This window comes from Parasteatoda tepidariorum, chromosome 11, assembly GCF_982258835.1.
Source record: "Parasteatoda tepidariorum strain Cologne lab strain chromosome 11, Ptep-v5.0, whole genome shotgun sequence".
In the NCBI taxonomy this organism is placed as follows: Eukaryota; Metazoa; Arthropoda; class Arachnida; order Araneae; family Theridiidae; genus Parasteatoda; species Parasteatoda tepidariorum.
This window is the reverse complement of record NC_141765.1, coordinates 21,500,470-21,523,458: the sequence shown is the minus strand read 5'-3', so window position 1 is coordinate 21,523,458 and position 22,989 is coordinate 21,500,470. Positions and strand designations below refer to the sequence as shown.

At 26.2% G+C, this 22,989-nt stretch overlaps 1 protein-coding gene across 4 annotated transcripts in view; it reads right to left on the bottom strand.

Moving 5' to 3' along the window:
• The window catches only part of LOC107437115 (uncharacterized), an 89,104-nt gene that overhangs the window by 50,927 nt on the left and 15,188 nt on the right, over positions 1-22,989 (bottom strand). For 3 of the 4 annotated variants that reach the window (XM_016049013.5, XM_071187813.2, XM_071187812.2), the window contains exons 2-3: positions 14,186-14,260; positions 10,446-10,511 (exon numbers count right to left, since the gene is read on the bottom strand). In XM_016049013.5, coding sequence (XP_015904499.1) covers positions 10,446-10,511; positions 14,186-14,260 — 141 coding nt within the window. Of the gene's footprint in view, positions 1-44; positions 527-10,445; positions 10,512-14,185; positions 14,261-22,989 lie in introns of those variants that run through there. The other variant, XM_016049014.5, reaches the window with a different exon arrangement.

The window sequence follows — 22,989 nt, the reverse complement described above, 5'->3', positions numbered from 1 at the left end:
TGTGCATATATGAACAACGTATTTTTGTATTCATGCAGTAAATATTTTTACTATTGTTCGTATTCGAGATTACTAGTAATTGTTAGATTATGATTGCTGGTGAAAATGACTGCTTATAATCGTACATATTGATTACATTGATTGCTTAAAATAAAAGATTTCGGTCATTTGTAACTATATACCAGTTATCGTGTCTTGTTGTGATTACAGGTAATCATAATAACTCTTTATCTGTAATTGTTACTTGTAATTTATAAAAATGATTACAAGTAGTTTATTTCTATGTACTTTTTATTTGTAGTTGTCACAATCGTAGTCAATTAGAGTATTCCGTGCCCATTTCTGTTGAGAAGTGAAATTATTCACTTATTCTTGACTAATGAATAAAGAACATTGATTGAAAATAATGAATGATTTATTCTTTATTCAAAATATTTCGGACTAATTAATAAATCTTTATTCATTATTCAGGAAGATTTTGAATAATTATTCATTATTCACTATTCTGAATGACGAATGCCCATCTCTGAAATAAATAAAATGAATTAAATTAAATTCACAGTTAACAGATAAAAAAAAACTATAATTCTCATTTTTTTTAATGCTAGGAGCATATAGTCATAGTTTATAAAATATACAGTTCGATAAAAAGAAAAAACAGCCTTTTATTATATAAACCATCGGAAAGCCAATTGATGCAAAATTGATTAATTTCATTTAGGTCTTCATATTAAATTAAATTTCATTTAGCGCTACTTTTAATTAAAAAATTAAGTATAATTTTCCTCGAAAAATAATCTTATTCTATAAGGATAATCCAAAAAATTTTTTTTTCACTATTTACTATTTTGTCAGAGATAAAAACTAAGAAGTTATCTTAACTAGATCAGACAAAGAAATACTAATTACCAAATTATGCTTTGTTGCATTTTTTTAAAAAAATAATACATTTTATTCACCTTTTCGTGTTTATCACGCACCTATTTGCACGGAGAACGGGACCCATTATGTACGTTTACATCCGGTCTTTAGTTAAGAAGCTTTCAGGATAAAAACGCAGAACTTTTTAATATGTGGTGGACCAAGTGCAAATGATAGTAAACGAAATATATTTCCTAAATGTGTTTATTGCCTTACTGGTGGTACATTCTAAGTCTAAGAAATCTTCAAATGGAAAAATTGTTCCAATTTCACTCAAATTTTCACTTGCGATTTGAAAAAGCCTCGATGGATGGATAGTAAACAGATTTTCAATAAATCGTAATTAATATTTTTCACATGCACTATTTAAATGATTTTAAAATTTTAGAACTCTAACCCCTCATTACAATCACAATAGCCGACAGTGAAAAGAATGGTAAAAGGATTGAAATGAATTTAAAGATACTCTCAAAATAAATAAATAAATAAAAATTATAAAACAATAGTAATGCGACATTGTTTAAAAAAAGATAATAATTAAATACAAATGAATTAAATACAATACTACATGAAATTAAATCTTTCGAGACAAAATCTAACAAATAAAGTAAAGAGCGGGGAATGATTTTCAGCAAAGCATCGCCGTATAAAAATAGAAAATATAATACGCTGATACTAACGGTAGCGTTAATATAACTTTAAATGATAGCAAATTTATCAGCAACTGTTAAATTCTGGATGTAATAATTGATTTATATTATTCAATTTGATAATTAAAAATTCTACAGTTAAATCAGTGTAGGTGTAGTTGCCTAGAGATGAATTTTTAAAATCGAGAAAATGACTGAAGCTCTTCTCTATTTACAAAGTCATCGTATTTATCACGAATACATATTCTGAATTTCATCGACACAAACTGTCTCATAGCAACAAGACTCTGTTTATCTGTTGACAGTTTGTCCATTATAATAAACGCAGTCTATTTCTTTAAAAGTAATATAGGCTGCATATTCGATTACGTTGATGCAATTCTTTTCTTTCCTCAGGACATGCAACTTAATTTAGATAGTATTTGCACGAAAGCGCACCGCACAAAATCTTTTTTATTTTTAAGTAAGGTGTTTATAAGGATTGCCTTGCGTGAAATAAAGATAGATTTTGCTCACTAAGAGGAGCCAATCTCAATATTTCAAATGGAAATGACTAGCACAAATTTTTATTGATGATGCTAATCGGAGAGAGTAACTATATGTTTCGAAGAATAATGTGGGAGAAAAACATTCTCATTTTATTTAGTTTTTCATTATTAATTTTTATTTATTTATTGAGTTGAATACGTTTTTATGTGTAGTTAAATTCGAAGAATAACAATTCGGCGTAATATGTTTTTCACAGATAAACAAAGTAAAAAAATAGGGTACATCCATGTAAAACTTTCGCCATTTCGAATGATTGGTAACTTTATAGTTAACGAAATGGATTGCATTGCGGTAGCAAAACTCGATCTAAGAATGACTTACTCTGTACAATTTTAATGCTTATTTTTGTGGTTAAAAGGTTTATATTAATTATTCAACAAAAATCAAAGAAGAATCTTATTTATTTTATACATAATCATTGGACATTACTATAGTTATCGCGGGCCATAGCTCATTTAACTCAAAATTGCTATATTAATCTTTCTAATTAAATAATTAATTAAACATTGATGTAAAGCCAATAAAAATTACAAATATCTCAAAAGTAGCACCATCGTAACAAAAAAACTAACTGATGTATCCTAATTGATTTTATAACCGTCGTTTAACAGCCGACCCACTTTTGAGTTTACGGCTACCAATGTTCAACGCTTTCGCCTTGCAATTTTGAACTCGATCCAGAAGACAAGGGAAATCCAGAATCAAGTATTGGGAGAAATTTTGCCTTCGTGGAGGACTTTTTGATGGAACTAACCCGCATTTACGTTACACGGAGGGGGAAACCACGAAAACCTCCCTCAGTTACCCTGAAGGTAAGGGGACCGTATGCCACTGAGGATATTTTTCGTCAACACTTTGATCGGTGTGAGACGAGTGCGGAATTCGAATCAACCAGCCATCGCTGGGATTCGAACCCGGTTCACCTCATTGGAAGGCTAACGCTCTATCCCTTGAGCCGTTGACAGTCGACTCAATTTTTGGGTTTACGACTACTAATGTTCAACTCCGTAGCTTTGTAATTTTGAACCCAAGTACTGGAAGAAATTTGCCTTTGTGGAGGACTTTTTGATGGAACTAACCCTCATTTGCGTTACATGGAGAGGAAGAACCTCCTACGGTTAGCGTGACGACAAGGGGATTCTAACCTATGATCCATCTACCACTACCACCATTTTACGCCAGCACTGTACACATATATACATTTCCCCCTTCACTCCGAATTGGAGCATGGGACTTCTATCATAGCTTACCATCTCACTCTATTTGTGGCCAACCAATAACCTAATAAGTCCATCCAATGATCTCTTTATATCACAATCACAATGATTTATTTTATTTTATAACCAGCGTGGAACAGCTGGCCCAATTATGAGTTTACGACTATCATTGTTTAACTCCGCAGACTTGTTATTTTGTACCCGACCCAGAAGACAAGTGAACTCCTGAATCAAGCATTGGGGCAAACTAACCTTCGTGCGCATTCACGTTACATGGAGACGAAAAAAATGGTGCGTAGCCAAGATTTTTCAAACAAAAAATAAGCACCTTTTAAATACTGTTGAAGCACTCAAAAAATATTTTTTAGTCACTTTCCGAAAAAGAAAAAAAACTCCTAATTAGGATCTGCGCAGTAATAAATTTTTTTTTTCCTATTGTTTAAAGTTCTTAATTTATAAACATAAAAATCAATAAAATTCAAAAACATTTTCAAAAACTTTACATAATCATGATAAAATAACTAATTTCTGTTAAATATTGCAGAGAAATTGTGAAAATCATGGATTTTTTGTAATTTAGAAAGATAATCGACACGGCAAAGAAAAATTCTCTTCTTAAAAGACAGAAAATTAAGCCCTTTTCAAAAACGCTACGCACCTGGGAAAACCTCGAAAACCTCCCATGTTTAGGCCCCGAGTGCAAGGGTATTCTAACCCATGCTCTGTTTGCTACTGAGAATATTTTACGTCAGCACAGTGGTCGATGTGGTTAGAGCAGAATTTGTATCAACCAGCCACAGTTGGGATTCAAACCTGGGTTACCTCAATGAAAAAAAAAAAAAAAAACGTTTACGCACTAACTAATAACTCGTTGATCTACAGTTAATTTAATGGAAAAAAAAATTCTAAGACTAATTAAATACGTATAATTGTAATTTAGTATTTTTCTAAATTTTTTTACTGATTCTTTTACTTAAAATAAATTAGTTGGAGCAATTACAAACAAAACACCATTAATCATTTAGTTCTAATGACGGGACTTTTACGTAACTACTGGCAATCTTTATGGGTCCAGGGGCCCCATAAGATATGGAAATTAATTTTGCGTCAGATATTATTTTCTACAACGCTACGTATTATGGAAGAAACAACAGTATTTTAGTTAAAAAAAAAAAAAAGATAACCAGCTCATGCTCTTTAATTCTAATTTTCTGTTTTTTCACTTTGTAGTAATAACGCTTTATATTACTCAATTAAAAATACTTGGTCCATCATTTATTGAAATGGTAATGAAGATTTTAGCATTTGAACCCACTGAGAACAGTGACCAAATGAACGTCAATTTTTTTTCTTCTTTTTTTTACTTTATGCTTGAGGAAGATTAAAATTTCAACCCCCCCCCCCTCCTTTTATTTATTTATTTTTTGAAACACGCTGACACTAGACGGGGATAGAGCATTCACCTCATAACGAGGCAACTCTAATTCGAATCCTTGTGATGGCTAATCCATTCAAACTATTCTCTCCGCTTGCACTGATCACAGCGTTGACGTAAAATATCATCAGGTGTAGATGGATTATGGGTTAGCATCCCTTTGCCGTAGGTTAAGCGTGATTAGTAGAGCCCGGATTTTGATGACCCAAAAAATCTCAATTAATGCCCTTAAAAAGTGCAAAAAATGCCCTTAAAAAGTGCGAAAAATGCCCTTAAAAATGCGAAAATTGCGCTAAAAATGCCTAATGACATGACTTAAATAAAGTAAAAATATTGAACTAAAGCAATGTTTTACTCTTTAAAATTATTATGAGTCATTTCAAAGAATATAAAGCAATGCAATACTTGTTCTACGTTCATTAAAGTTTGAAAAATATGTTTTATATCCTAAAATAACTAATAAAAGGAAAATATATTGACTCCAAAACATTTTCATTTTGTATTAAAACTTTAATGAATATAACAACTTCCATCTCATAATATTGCTAAACATCAGAATTACGTTGGATTATTAAATTTTTTTTTTTTGATATTTCGAAATGTAAACGAGCGTTTCTTGTCTGAAAGTAAATTTTTATACCCGGAGAAGCTTCTTTAAACGTCTACTGATGTTATTGGTGCCTACATGAAAAAGACGGTCTTACTTACTGACAATTATTCTTCAATTTGAAAAGATGTTGCTTCACCTGTAATATATCCTAGAGATTTTCTTCATTGTTTGGAAGCCAGTGTAACAAAATAATAAAAATTGAAAAAAATTAACAAAAAATGCTTTAAAATGCAAAATACGCCAAAAAATTTAAAGAAAAATACCCTATAAATCTAAAAAAATGCTCCAAAGGACAAAGAATGTCCAAAAATGCAAAAAATGTAAAAAAAATGCAAAAGTCATCAAAATCCGGGCCTTAGTGATTAGGTTTTCTTGATATTGTATTCTCCGTGCAAAGCAAATGTGGGGTAAATCCATCAAAATAGACACCACGAAGATTGTTTGTCATAATACTTGATTAGGAGTTTCTTTGTCTTCTGGGTCAAATATCTTGTATAAGTAATTCAGCCGAAAATGCATAACGCATTATATAAATCTGTAAACTATAAAAAAAAAATATAAGAAAGAGTAATAAAAATTTTTTGGATCACCGGCTACCATGTTCACGAATTTTTTTATTTTTGCAATAAAAAATTATTTATAAAATAATATTCAATCTAATTATGTTAAAGGGGATTGAAAATATTCTTAAGCTTAAGCACTTAGTCAACATTTTCTAAGAAATTATATTCATAAGATAAAAAATTAAATTTAAAAATAAATAATAATAATAATAAAACTGTAGCAAGATAAAAAGAAAAAAAAATGTTTTATAATGAAAACTTTCAAGAATTGAAATTTAAAAAAACGAATGACAATATAATTAGAAAATTTCATTAATTTCAAATAATAATTAATAATTTTAATCATAAATTTTCTTAAAAAATAAAAGTATGGTACATTAACAGTTGCATACAGACATGAGTAAAAATGTTGAAATAAGTTTAAACAAAATATTATTTCGGTTCTAGGCAATTAACTACAAAAGAGAATAAAAATTAAGTCTTTTTTTCTTTATAATCAACATTCTCTAAGAAATTGTATTCATAATATAAAAAATTAAATTTTAAAATAATTAATAATTAAAGTGTAGTAGGATAAAAAGAAAAATAAATGTTTTATAATCAAAACTTTCCCGAATTGTAATAAAAAAACGAATGACATTATAACTAAAAAAAAAATTCGTTAATTTCGAACAGTAATTAATAATTTTAAAAAAATAATAAATTTTCTTAAAAAATAAAAGTTAAATACATAAACAGTAACATAAAAACATGAGTAAATGTTGAAATAAGTTAAAACAAAATATTATTTTGGTTCGAAGTAATTAAGTTACTACATAAGAGAATAAATATTAAGTATTTTTTCTTTGTAATATTTTCCCCAGATAAATAAAAGCGAATTAATAATATGAACGCAGAAAATTTCAAAATCTAGGCTTCCTAGGATTAAATTTATCTAGTTCGGGAATGTGAAAACTGAGAATATGTCTTCCCTAGATCTCTCCTTCCATCCTTTTCTTTAAATGTCATTCCCAAGACTTATGTTTGCGTAATTACGTCGAGAAATTATAAGAAGCTCACGAGGACTCTCAAAACCTACACCTACCAGATAGTTACTAGTCGGAGCCTGGGTGGGTCCGGTTGCCTAGCAACACATCTGACTCAGCTATAGAACGTGGAATCTTCTATTTCAAGGGAAGGGGGTATTTCTTTTCCCCGTTTTATTCCATGGAATGCAGTTTCGAAAATGAACCCCTTTAGTGCAATGGTACTTCTAGGAAGCTCACTTAGTGATGGATGTAAAATTATTTCAGGGATTCTCAAAACGGGAGTAAAAGGAGAGCGAACTAAAATTATTCCATTTTTGAGGAAAAATGAATGCATAAACAAATGTCTAAGAGAAGGAAAATTTGATTCAAAGAAATTTATTTTTAAATTAGTAGTTTTAATTTCAGACACGATGGAGTTAAATATTATTAGTTACTCGATTATAATTTTATACTTAAAAAAAGACAAAATACATAATTATTATTTATCAATTTAATTTTTATAATTTAATTTAATGAATTCATTTTTAAGGAAAAATATTTCAAAAGTAAATATTTGTTTGATGCGTTAATTTAATTTATTAAGAGCGAATACCTTTAGAAATTTTTTTTCAAACATTCATTTTTGAGTATTAGAAGAATTTTGTTAAAACACTGTCTCTATAAAACACGAAAAATATATTATTTCGTTTTAAGAGTTAATATTTATTTGTTTGTTTCAAAAAAACTAGAAAAAGAAAAAGGATGATAACTTTAAGATAAACAAATTTTGACAGCTTACCTTCAAATCTACATATTCACTATATGAATGCAGTTAAGGCTAAATGTAGAATTGATGCTTTATTTTATTGACAATTATAACAACTAAACGCTCAATAGATAAAAAATTATTACAACAGCATTTTCTAAGCTACCACACCCGAAAAACATTAAAAAGAAAAAGAAATCAAATTTTATCCAATGTATGTTTTAAAATTTCATTTGCCTGGTGCGTTTTTTAATTTCTTTCTTTCCCTTTTTTTTGTTGTCAAAAATAGAAATTTTAAAGATTTTATTTTTGTAACAAGCAAAAAAAGAAACGATAGAATACTTATGTAAAAACAGATGTTGTTAATTGAAAAGTTATTAAATTAGAATGAATGGCCCTTGATTAGCTAGAAAAATAAAAACACAAAAAAAAAAAAAAAAAAAAAAAAAAAAAAAAAAAAAAAAAACCACTCTGAAAAGACATAAGAAAAATAGTAACCAAAATTAGATGAACATGGAAAGGAAATGTTTTCTCTACATCCAGCAAAATTTTTGAAAATGTTATTTTAAAAACTGTGTTTCGCAACTAATGCTGCTGCATTACTAAAAAGCAGGGTAGAACAATAAACGGTGTATTTTTTCTCTTCAAAGAACACACAAAACCAGGGGGGGGGGGGAAAGAACGTAATAATTTTTTGAATAAAATTTCTTTTAAATATAACACATAAAAATTTTATCTTAAAAATAAAAAACTACGAAAAAAATCAATGGACTTTACTATTACTGTTTAACTGTACTTCCTCTAAATTATCCTATAATTTGGTTTAAACCTTGTGCACTGTCCCTTGTTTATAAAGAGCTGTGCGCCTAAACTGACATATACGTCAAGGTTTTTTTCTTTCTTTTTTAAATTTTGAATCAGAAAGTGCATAGTACATTAAAACATTATTACCACAAAAACAGTAATTATATTTAAAAGAAAAAAATTATATTAATTTAAAATCTTGATAAATAAAAGCATAATGCGATTCAGAATGCGATAGCTTAACGGATATCTTCAATAAAAAAAGAATGTTGTATACTAATGCAGAATTGAACAGTAATGAAAACATATAAAAATACCAAATGACGCGCTTTTCCTACATCGTGTTTTCCTAGTAACAGATCGATACCTCTTATTTATCTTGTTTTCAAGCTTTGTTTAGAATAGAATAAGTCGCTTACGAAAAAAATCATTACATTTTAAAAAAGCACTAATAAAATATTTTCGATAACATATTTTGACGGTAGTTAAAATTGTGTAAGAAAAAAGAAACCTTCAATGCTTAGAGAGCTTTACAATTTGAGTTGTATCAAGTAGATGATTCCCAATATTTTTTGTTTCGTTATACAATAATATTGTTTAGTTTAAATGCATATAATAAGACTTTTAAAAAAAAGTAGAAAATATCTTAACTGTTGAAATGTGAAATTTTTAAAGAATCAGGGGGCAATTTTATGATAAATTAAGAAAAATAATTCAATCGATAAATCAAAATGGAAGATAAAAAACTATTTCTTTCTTGCAGTAAAATTTTGCATGATTATTCAAACAAATAATTTCTCTTGCATGATTCCATATTCAAAATCAAAAATTCTTAGCTTGTGACATTTGTCTTTCTTGGCCTAAAAATTAAAATAACTCTTTGCCTTTTTTTTCAGTACATTAATATTCCTTATATCATTTGAGAATATCAATAGAAAAATAACAATTAATCGAAGACTCATAAAAAAAAGAAAATATGAAAAACTTAAAAATAAAAAAAAGTAAAATAAATTAGTGAAAAGGAATATTTCACAACCAATCAAAACCTCAATTTGATCTAGTTTTTTTTTACACTTATTTTATAAAGACAGGTGGCTAAAAGTAGTATTTTTTTTTTTATAATTTTGTAAACTTACACTCATTTAATGTATTTGTAATTAAATAAAAATATCTAAAAAAAGCTGTTTCTTCTTCTTTTTTCTACTGAAGGATTAAATTGAAGGCCTCAGAAACAGTATTTCCATTTTCAACGAGATGAAAGATTTTGAAAATAATGTAATATAACGTAGATTTTTTTTAAGAAGATGATGTTTTCAGTACATTAATATTCTTTTTCAGAAGATGATGTTTTTCAGTACATTAATATTCTTTATATCATTTGAGAATATCAATATAAAAATAACAATTAATCGAAGACTCATAAAAAAAAGAAAATATGAAAAACTTAAAAATAAAAAAAAGTAAAATAAATTAGTGAAAAAGAATATTTCACAACCAATCAAAACCTCAATTTGATCTAGTTTTTTTTACACTTATTTTATAAAGACAGGTGGCTAAAAGTAGTATATTTTTTTTATAATTTTGTAAACTTACACTCATTTAATGTATTTGTAATTAAATAAAAATATCTAAAAAACTCTGTTTCTTCTTCTTTTTTCTACTGAAGGATTAAATTGAAGGCCTCAGAAACAGTATTTCCATTTTCAACGAGATGAAAGATTTTGAAAATAATATAATATAACGTAGATTTTTTTTAAGAAGATGATGTCCTCAAATTCTTATTAAACAATGTAGAAAAATGAAACTTTATTTAAAGCAACGTTAAAGTGCTATAAGACAAAAGTATAAAATAAATGTCTTCCTGCATTGTAATTGGAGCAATTAACTCCTTAAGTCTAAAAACAAAAATCTTTATACACTAACCTGGCTCTGTATTGCATCTGAATATTGATCTATTGATATCTGTATTGATTGACACTGTAGTTGCATCTGAAATATATTGTATCCTATATTAAATGATGCAATATGCGTTTTCACTTGTACATAAACTACTTAGCTCTTAAAAAAAATTGTGGTAAGGTAGCGAGCTGCTACAAAAATATAACACTTTTTAAAGAAAAATAGCAATATTATCTGTTTGATTTAATGCATTAAAATCATAAAGAATATTAAAAAAATAATGTTTCGTTAACATTAAGTTTATAAATACCATATTATTTGATGCTATAGTTATGTTATCACAATGAAAATATTAGCAAAACTTTTATAAACTGCTATTGGAATTACAATTTTTGTGCATCTAATACGGTGTTAACAATAAAATTCTGATACGTTTAAGAGAAAAGCAATAATGATAACATGGTAAAATACGAATACTAACTAAACTTTGAAATCTTTTCGAAAAATGATTTTCAGAAAAAAATTAGAAAATATTGGATGTTTAGAAAAATTTTTAGTTTAATAAGTAGAAATAATTTTTACTGTTTGATAAATCAATTCGAAACATTTTCCAAAAAAAATAATGTAAAAACTCCTTAAATTTAACGCGAAATTAACTTTATATTAATAAGACAAGATGAAAAAATTTTGATTTTAAAATTAATTTTAACTAAGTTTAAAATTACTTAAATTTTTTTTTAGATTTTTAATTACATTTAAAAAAACACTATAGAGTAAAATTAGGAAGGAGGAGCATGATTCGTCCCTTCAAATTACTCCTAACTATCTAACTTAGTAGTGTCTACACTTATTTCCTGACCAATTTTTTTTTCATTTTAACAATAACAGTAATATAGCAATTATAATAGGAGAAGCCGTTTCTTAATTCCTCAAAACTAAATTTAATACAGCATCTTTAATTGAAAGGTAAAATAACTCAAAAGGAGAAGAGATTGAAAAAAATATATTTTGAAATATTTTCATGGTGATATTTGATAAACACTTAAATTATATACATAAAATAATACACATAAAGTAAAATAATACACATAAAATAATACATATAAAATAATCATAAAATAATACATGTAAAATAATCATAAAATAATACATATAAAATAATCATAAAATGATACATATAAAATGATATATATAAAATAAATAAAATTATAAAAAAATATATAAAATTAATCTTAAATGGTAATAATAAAAACTTTTACACCTTTTAAAAGCTTCTTATAATCTAAAAAAAGGCATGTTTAGAACAAAAAGCATCGATTTCAAATGAGCGAGCATTCTGAAAAGCGGAGAAAGCAAGCTCAATTTTTCCGCGCTCCCGCTCACTTCTCATGAATATCTCAAAAGCTTCCTTTTAATTGATCCTTCCACTCAAGGTCAAGGTTGGGTGGCATTGATTTGTTTTCCTCTCGCACCCCCTCGTTGAAAGGAGACGGCGACCACGCCACATCATCAATAAATACCTTCCCCATGCCTCTATCAAAAAGCATAGCGAAACTTTGACAGAGTTCATTTCATTTACGATATGCTTAACGGGAGAGTATGAGTACCCATAGTAATATACCTATCAACATAACATATTAATCTAATTACATGCAACCTATTTTTGATACAGCATTTTCTGAAAAAGAAATCTTATTTATTCCAATCTCTCCTACATATAGGCGTAGAGTATAATAAAAATTATAAGGACAAAATGGAGAAATTGCTTTGCTTCATTTCGTACACTCCCAATTTATTAGATAAATTGCAGAAAAATATTTAACGATGTACTAGCACAATCATTTAATGAAACTCAAAAATTTTAAAGTAGTATTTGTTAGAGTTAAAAAAAAAAAAATGTTTTTTTATGAAGAAAAAAAAAAGAGGTTGTATAGCAAATTGCACTTAATTGTTTTACTTGTTACTTTGTGGGAAATGTTCCAGCAGTTATTAGATAGCCTTTTACATCCACAAAACATTATATATATATTTTCAAAATAAAGTTAAATTATTCTTAAACTATTCTTTAATATATTCCTTTATTTATTAAAATAATACACATGGATGAAGTAATATAATCATTTTTAAGACAAACTTTTTGCAACCGTTTAAGTAATGTTTAGAACGTGTATCAATTTTATTAGTTGTAACAACTGTTAAAGCTTTTCTATTTTTCTTATTTCGTTCAAATATATTTGACAGTTTCGAGCAAACATTTAAAATTATTGATAATTGTTAAAAGTAAAAAATTTTCAATCGCTGCATATCACACTATATATCATGTATATGTGTCATATATATGTTCGCTATACATCATCATATTTCAGTAAACCATTCACTATTTGCTCTTTATCATAGTTGATAATAATAATAATGATTTACTTCTAACTCGAATAGGTTGAATTAGTTCATTAATTCATCATTTTTTATTATTTATTACAGTTTTGCAATATTTTGTAGACTGATACGAAAAGTAAAATTAACGAAACTTTGCTTTGTTCTATTTGAAATTTTTTTTAATGTAATACAACGTAATCCTTTCTTAAAACCTAGTCTTGACTTTTCAGGCTTAAAAAGTTTTAATTATCAGCCAAACACTTGATTAATTAAATTTAAAAGAAATAAGGAAATAAGTACTTAAAAAAGTTCTGTACAATTTTTGAGAACATTAATGGGTTCTGAAGGAAATTTAGCATAATATGTAATAAGTCATTGTTATTATTGATATCTTTGAAAATTCAGTCGTCTATTCAGAAATATTGTTTCCTAAAATCATCTTTTAAAAACGTATTTACACTGTAATTAGTTTGAGAGAATAGAGGGAAATAAAAAAAAGTGTTCATTATTATTCCATAGAAACATAAAGAGTAAGAATTGTGATTATTCTGGAAATAAAGCTGGACTTGAGCCATATGGGAATGAGTCAGCATATTCTCATGATTAGCTCAAGTGAACAAGATTTGCAGCAGCACAAACTGACATATACCCAACTATATATTTAAAATAAGAGTGAAATAGGAAACTGGAATGAATCTTTGAGTACATTTTGATTAATTAGCCAAATAATAATATACGCAGCCACACATTCAGTATACATTTAATACGAGAAATACAAATAGAAAAACTTCTAAATGTAATTCTATACGGGATAGCATATAATCACTTGAATATCTTATAGCATTATACAAAATTATGTAAATATATCAAACGCTTAAAATCCTGCACAAATATATATATATAAATAGAGATAGATAGATAAGCACACAGGATAAAATAATAAATATAAAGATTTGATTGGAAATATGTATTTGATAGAAGGAGAAATAGACTTAAATTACTGAGAATTTAAGGACTGATAAAGTTTTAATTTAAGTATGATTGTCAACCATAGCATTACATAATGGTAAAGCTTTTTAACTCTTTTAAACGATTCAATAAAAGTATTATTGCAAACAGTCATTGGTATTTAAGACAAAGATTCAAGCTTTGAATATAAACAACCTTAAAATTAATTAAAAAAGAAATATGAAGAAACATAATTTTAAAAGACAGTTTTGCTACGGAATAATATCTATTATTTCTGTAAAAGTATCCATAGTCAGAAACAGTGAACTTTTTATTTTCTTTGTGTGATTAAGTTTTGGTCAATATTAAGATATACTAATTTCATTTGAATATTCTAAAACTACTTGTTTCTTAATCTTAGATTAGGGTATTTGTCCTACCTGTGGACGTGGAAGGGCAGGAGGAAGAAGAGGTGGGTTGCCGATCCAGTAACATTCGGGAAAAGGAGCCTCCTTCTGCAAGGGTAAGAGAAAACAAAAGAACACAAAATCACTACCAGGACAACCCAAAACTAAAAACAAGGATTACAACAAATGCAAAAATCATGCTGCTTGTGGACAATATAGGTTTAAATAAAAAGGTTAAATATAGCATACATAATGAACAAGGAAATAAATACATAGAAATAAAAAAATAGGATTTTTTTTAATGTGTAGGTATACATTAAATATCAGACAAACTTATAAATGATAGAAAACAAATTTTTATTTAAAAAAAAATATTCGAGCTAAAGATAAGCATTAAGAAACTGAACTTATAAGTTCTACAACAGAATTAAGTAACGAATTACATTTAAATATTAATTTTACCATTTTTGGCAATTGTTTCAAACAGATTATAAAATTAAGCAGTTTAAATAATTAGCTAAAAAAATAACGGATATAGTTGAAGCCTTTCATATATTAAAAAGGAGATTTAAATAACATTAGCATACACATTTTTAGCAAGATTAGCTTTAATATATTTTAGACAAAAAAGATTATTTCAGTATACATACACATTAACAAAATCCTTGAAGTAGATATCTTATATCTTTTAAAAAATATATTAATATAAAATTCCTTAAATGTTTTAGCTTGTGATGAACATTTTGTGTAGAATGATTAAAAGTTTATTAATGATAAAATAAAAATGAATACATAAAAATAGATAAAATACAAAATAATATGTCACATAAATTTCAAACGACAAGCATTGAATAAAAGGATTTAGCAATGAATAAAAATACATAAGCTGTGCCAAAAGCTATCTACATTATTGAATATACATGCAAAAAAATTTAAACATCAAGATAAAATAGCTACGCCTTTGAATGATATAAAAATATAGACCATTAAATATTTTTAGATTAATTATCAGGAAATTTCTTTCACATGAAAATTTTCAGTTTAGTTAACAGGACTGAGCGAAGAACTGATCTTATTCCTAAATTTTATAAATTCAAGCTCAGCATCATCATTACCCTTTTGAGCAAAATAAAGCAAAAGAGATAAAGGAAGGTAAATTGAAATTTGTAAAACAAAACAACCAATAAATTAAAAGAGAAAATAAAGAGCATGAGTTACAATATATTTAACAAAAAATTTTATTAAAATAATATATAAGCATTTATATAATATATTAAGCATTTAAATATATCTATTTAATTGAATTATTTATAAACAGAGGTGCTTTTAAAATTCGGCCAAAAGTTAGCTTACTATTATTTAGGCCGAAAACAATTAGACAATCATAAATATTAATAACAACCTGAAAAGACAAATAGAATTTCCCAACAAATTAATTATTATTTAAGAAAATTTAACTAAAATATTGTTTTGTTCCGTCTGAAACAATTCATATGAAAATTTAAAAAGTATTAAAATTAAAAACATGAGATCAAAATTCAAAAAAATTTTTTTTTTCTTCATAAGCATACAGAATAAAATAAATAAGTCTAAGGCTTTAAAAAATTTATAAAAGTATTATATTACTATTTCAATTAACTACAAATAATTACTGTTGCGCATTCAATCATTGTCCCTTAATTTAGTATTTGAAAAAAAAAAGAGGATCGAAAGCTTTCATTTCTACTCATACAAAACAAGATTTTTTTTCTCTTCATGATTTAAGCTTACTAGCAAAATTTTTATTTTTATTAAAGAATGAAATGATTTTAAAGTTAAGAAGTATGTAACTTATAGAAACTAAATATAACATAAAACTTGATTTTTTTGCTTTTTTATTATGAATTTGTTTGAGCTAACTGAGAAATTAATCCAAAGTTTTTCTGAAAACTTTTAGGACTATGTAGGCAAACTTAATTTTTGAATGAACTGAATAAATGAAAGATCTATTTTCATTAATTAAACAGAAGTGCTAAAAATTTTTTAACCTCTTTCAGTAATCAAATCTTGTATGATATCGCTTTCATTATAAAAAAATTCTATAATTAATCTACAAAATTTGGTGAATAAATGAAATAGTTTTAACAACTTTAAGGTAATACCTAAAGTACAAAAACCAAATTAACCTCATATAGCAAATAGCTATGAAAGCTATTTGCTATATGAGGCTAGCTATGAGGCTAGCTATATGAGAAAGCTATTTGCTATATATAGCTAGCTATGAAAATTAATACAATTAATAAAATGCTTCAAAAACTATTAAATATTTAACTGAGTATGATTAATATTTAGAACCTTAGGATAACTTCCATGCTCTTTGAAATTGAAAGGAAAGCAATTGAATAGATAGATTTATTTTAAAAAGCAAAGCTATACAATTATGAATGATTTTTATATAGATATATATATACATTTGTAAGAATAAGCGACTTTACATTTACTCTACTGAAATATTCTATTATTGAAGAAATGATAATTTAAGGACTAAAAATATATTGATAGTTTATTTTGAAAAAAAAAGTTTCTGCCTAAAAAGTTCTGCCGTTTAACATTACTCTGAAATTTATTGACTTTTGCAAGTTCAGTATAATATTTAATTATGAAATCAAAAAACTTTAAATAATGACTAAGTATCAAGTATAGGAATCAATTAAAAATGCATGCGTAAATAATTATTCAAACTGATTTAAGCTTATAAATTAAAGCTAGCCGGCCAGGTAGCCGAGTGGTTAGCGTGCCTGACTGCGAAGCCAATGGCTGCGGGTTCAAATCCCGGTCTGGGCATGGATGTTTCTCTCTCTGTTGTCTTCTGATGAGTGAATGTATAAATGTGGCCCACCCTATGAACGGGTATTTGTAGCAGTGTGGCGTGGGTAATGTTGCTCGCCTCCGTGACTTTGGTTCACAGGTGCCCACTGGGTAACGATAAATGAGCAACACTTCCGGCATCTTATAAGGCGAAGAACGAAAGTTCAGTGTCAGCCGTTATTAAAAAAAAATTTTTAAACTTTAATAATTGACTTAGTCACTTAGTTAGTAGACACAAAACGTGCTGATACGGATTCAATGAATTGTTCGATGATAGAGATACAAAAGATAAAACTAAATAAACTTTTCGAAATCTTAGAAAAATTATTTATATAAAAATAAGATGTTAGTACATAACATAAAGGAAAAATTATTTAAGCATTAAAGAACTTAACAATAAAGAAATTCATATCACGACTTAAAAAAGAATAATTGAAAATTTTTAAAAAGCTGAAAAACTTATAAGCAATTTTGTCTATAGCCATTCTGTATTTACTTATAATTAAAATATTTATAAGTTCAATTAAAACAATAATTTAGTTTGGTAATATTATATTTTACCAAAATGGGTTGAATCTTAGACGAAAATTTAATCAAAATAGTAACACACGAAATGCAAATATATACTAAGAAATTGAAATAAATTCAAATACTGTTTGGGTTGCTAAAGTTATGAAAAATATTTTACGAAAACATTACAATGAACAACACAACCTTGATAGCAAAACGTACGCAACTATGTATTTAATTTCTTCAACATAATTTATTACTTTACATAAAAAAAATAACTTGCTTGCTCTACATCATCTAAACTCCTAATGCAAAATAAAATAAAAGAACATCAAAAATCTTCACACCTATTATGATCAAGTACAATATAGCTGCCAACTTTTACGCATTTTGCGTAAGATTTTATTTTCATACTTAAGATGGTAGTAAAATGTATGCATTATGTTTATTTCTCAGATTTATAAATTTAATTTCAAATGATTTTGATCACCAATGCATATAAATAAACTAATATATATATATATATCAAGATCTAACAAACTAAATAATATTTTTCTGTATTTAACTGTAATTCAACTTCGATTTTACTACCACTTGGGAAAATCCTCCTCGAATAGATAAAAAGTTGGCAGGTATGTAATTTAAATGATAGATTTGAAAAATTAAAATAAACAAAAAATGCAGAACAAACACAAAAGCTAAGATAAAAAGCACAATATTGAAGCTAATGAATATTAAAAATACATTTAATAGCACACAGAAAGAATGAGAAGAAATACGAACGAGCAAAACACAGAGCATGCTATATATAATGATCAAAGGAGAGTTTACTAAAATGACACAAACATGCTTGAAAAGATTGAAAGATAATTTTCAGTTAAGAAATCTTGTTTAGTTTATAGTTAAAATATTTTTTAAAGTAGCTAACCAAAAACAGACATTCTAACGATGAAAACATTTTATTTAAAAGCAATGTAAGAAAACTTCAAAGATTTCCTATTTTAGAAATATATCTTAGCTTTAAAATATCAAACTCTATATTCTATGCATCAATTTCTGTAACATTTAATTTGTAAAATGATAATAATTTTAAAACGGTAAAATATAATAACATTTTTGAGGATTTAATAATTTATTTAAATTATATTTAACTTTTCTGAAAGTTCCTTAATAAGAAAGTAATCTAAAAATAAACTAAATGTCTTTAAGAAAGTATTGAGGTAAACTTCAGTTATATTTTAATGAACCGTTATTACTTAATTAATTGAAATTTATTGAAGTGCCACTTAAATGAAATTATTTTGAATATAAGAAAAACAACTAACATTCACAAAAATTCGATTTCTAAACTCAGATTAAACAAGCTATGTCTTTAAGAGATAACGCAGATAATTTAGATAACGCAGAGGGAAAAAATAGCAGGAAAAATTTCTATGGGGAAAAATGCATAGTTAGTTTCCATTATTTTAAGCAAATATATATTGATCTGTCTACATACCGAAAATAATAACAATATATGAGAATCCATAAAATATGAAAATTTCAGAAATTTTTTTTAAGGAAATGAAAAAAAAAATTAAGTAGAAAGATAAAGTTTATTCTTATATTTCTTAACATTTGCCATAACCATAATTCATAAATTTCCAAATTTCCAACTAAATTTTTCAACTCTCCCAAAGCTGTTTTTCTCCATTTTCGCTATTCACAGCCTCATTATTATAAATATTACTAGAAGTAACATAGCAGCAGATATGAATATTTTGCTGAAGGTCCCTGTTACTCAAAATTGAATTTTCAACTATTTAAGAACTTAATAACCAGTACTAAACATAATCACTAGACTCACATAAAAACTCATTACATATACTCACTTTTTATTTTATTTTGAGATTAATAAGGAAGTTAGAATAAAAGATAGAAAATAATATAGCTATATGAGAGCCTCATGGCGTATTTTAAATTTTATGATGCCAGCAAAATGGATATTTGTTAAAACTACCCAGGGCTAAACCTTATCTATTCTAATAATGAGTAAGCATAAAATACAGTTAAAGAAAATATACTCTAATAAAAATTGAACTGGAATTTTTCTCAACATAATAAGAAGTTTAATAAAATATTATTGAATTATATAAAACCAAAAAAACAAATTTAACGGCGAATTCCTTGAAAAGATAAAATACAAAAGCAGAAATGAAAACATTTGATTCCAACTCAGAAAGTATACAGTTTCAGCTATTCAATTTTCAAATAATTTTAAGAAGCGTGTGGTGGAACAGTTACTAATAAAATTAGTGCCAACTAGTAACTAAGTTACATAATTATCCACTAAGCGTGTTTTTTATGGATTGGCATACATTTTTTAATGGATTCAGCACGTTCGAATATAGATGGGTTGGTCAAATTTGGCAAAGATGACAGAAATAGTTTAATCTCATGAGTGGTTAGGATTTGAAGGTCGGTTTTTGTTCTGCTCTTCAGGTTATATCTCAGTATTAAATGTATCGATTCAGAAAACTTTTTTATACAGTTATATCATTGAGCTAAAGATAATTAAGAATTGGAAAATAATTTTAAATAAGTTTTTATCAAATCCAAATATCGAATTCCTTTATTTATATTTAAATTTTTCTTTATTTCAATTAATAAATAAGTTTTTAAATCATTTCTTTCTTAGTACAATATTGATTTCAAAATTAAGAAACAATATAAAAGTTTGTGATGTTATGAAATAGTACTAGAGAAAAAAAAATTTAAAAAAAAGGGGGGGAAGCAATTAGTTTTTTAAGCAAAAGACGCACATCTAGAAAATAACACATCCTATAGTAGTGCAAAAAATTTCCAACAACTGATTGAAAAATTTAATATTGAATTGAATATTGATTGAATATTTAATTAACAAACTTTTAGACTGATAATATATGTGGGTCTACAAGTTACAAAAGTTTATACTCAAGCAGTAATTGAATCATTTACTTAATGACGGAGATGCGGTGAAGAAATTTGGTTTTTCTAAAATTCTTTTAGCAAACTGAATCTTAATACGCTTAAGAAAATATATGCTTTTTTTGTCGAATTTCGCAACATAATTCATAGCTAAAATTCATTTTACAGCAATAAAGAAGGAAACGTAGTGCTTTAAGAAGAAACCCAATCACTAGTTCTGTTGCAACTTCATTGCTCGAAAACCACAAGGCAACATACTGTAAAACATTTATTTAATTTATAGATTCATTACAGTTATTTTTTAATTTCGTAATTTGCCTATGCATAGTTCTTACTTTTATATTTGCTGTAATAAACTTTTGTAATAAAATGTATCATGCTGCCTCTCCCCTAATCCATAATTTACTTAAGAAATTACGCAATATTAATTTAGAAACATAGCAGTTAAATTTTTTTTCTGAAGCTGAGTGCAGTTACCTACCTACTCATACTGAAAATCTGAAAATTTAAAATCTTGTCTCCATAATTTGTATCTCCAGTTTTTTGTGTATTAATTCAAAAACTTAATTATAAATTTATTGTAATTTTTTCTTTCATATAAGGATAGTAAAATCTCTTTCATTTTTTAATAGTGACTATAAATGAAATTTTGACTAACTATAAATATAAATGAAAAAAATGAGAAGTATGGCAAAAATGAGAAGAATTTTCTTTGCAATAAGGTATGTTTCTACACAATTCTATAAATAATTGAGGAGTAGGAGGGTAGCATTTAATTGAATACGAGAAATAAATAATATTAATAATTTCTAAAATATATAAATAATAAATAATTAATAAATAATTGACAAAAACCTAGCCTAACTATCAAAAAATTATGCTTTTTCGCATAATTTTTTTTTCATCATGTGTTTTATATTATATATGGAAGAACTTTTATACTTTCAAAGTTTTCTTATTAAGTCTTGTTGAACATAAAATTACTAATCAGCTTTCTTTGTGATTCACATTATTTAATTATTCAGTTTCATATCAAAATTTGATATGAAACCATACCAAATTTTGTTTAATCAATAATTAAAATTAAGTCATATTATAATAGTCAATATAAAGTCATTATTAGTCAATATAAGTCATATTGTAAAGAATAAGTCAAATTTATTAAACAAAATGAAACAATCTTAACTTACGAACTCACCACTACTAGTTGTTTAGCTGTTTAAATTATTTAATAGTACTTTTTATATTATGAAGTATTTATACGTCATGAACTTTTATTAACAGAATATTCTTAATAGTCAAGGTAAAATAAAAACATTAAAGTAAAAAGATAGGTAAAAAAACCTAACGTGTTAAATTATACAGAGTTTTTTAGTACATAACTTATTTACATATATTTATTCAATTATTATCATTATTAATTATTTAACTGACTAGATGATTTTTAAATGATCCACTATCGTTTACTTTTAGCATTGATATATGCCAGACTGTAAAGCTTAATCACGTGCATAAAAATCTTAAAAATATTGGCAAGCACGCATTTATTACTTTTTTTATATGTAAATTTAACAATTATTATTTATTTGAGTATTGATATTTGTATGTGAACATAATTCACCAATTGTAAAGTTTGGGATGTTAATTAGATAACGATAAAACAAACCCTTTTAAAACGGAATATATTATTATAAATATGAAATACTACTGTAAATATTAAAAATCATAATTTTCCACAATCCTACATTTTTTGAAAAATGCTTTGTATTTGAGGTTAATTTGAGATAGTGTTATTAAAAGATTTCAGTCTATAAATTTATTTTATAAAAAGAATATTTCAATTGTTTCCTCAACTAAATTTTGAATTGAATTAAATCCGATATTACGCAAAGCATAACTATATATGTACATATAAAGTTATATTACGGCTTTTCTTGCTTATAAAGAGAAATTAGAAATTAAATTATAAATTAAATTGGAAAATAAAGAAAACGGGAAAAGGGTCAATTTTTAAAAAAGAAGGAAGGAAAAGTTAATAGGCAAACGAAATAAAAAAGAAATTGCTACTTAAAAACATTTTTGAAGATACTAGAAAAACCTCACTTTAAAGACTGCCGAAACGAAAATCAAGCGAAATTTAAAATCAATGTCAAGAGGTTCTTTAATTTAAAATCCAAAAATAGGTGAAATTTTGAGTTTGAGTTAAAACAAGTGAAGATGACACTTGCGCTAAGAAAGAAAAATTATGCTTCTTCGCATAATTTTTTTTCATCATGTGTTTTATATTATAATATATGGAACAACTTTTATACTTTTTAAGTTTTCTTATTAAGTCTTGTTGAACATAAAATTACTAATCGGCTCTCCTTGTGATTCACATTATGAAATCAATCTAAATTATATTTATTAAAACAGTAATTCATTCTGCACAGAAGCACTTTCATTGAGTAACAGCGTAATTAGCGGCACATTATTTAATCATAAAAAAATCAGAAGAGAGACATGAATTTTCTCAAATAAAAATCAATAAATCA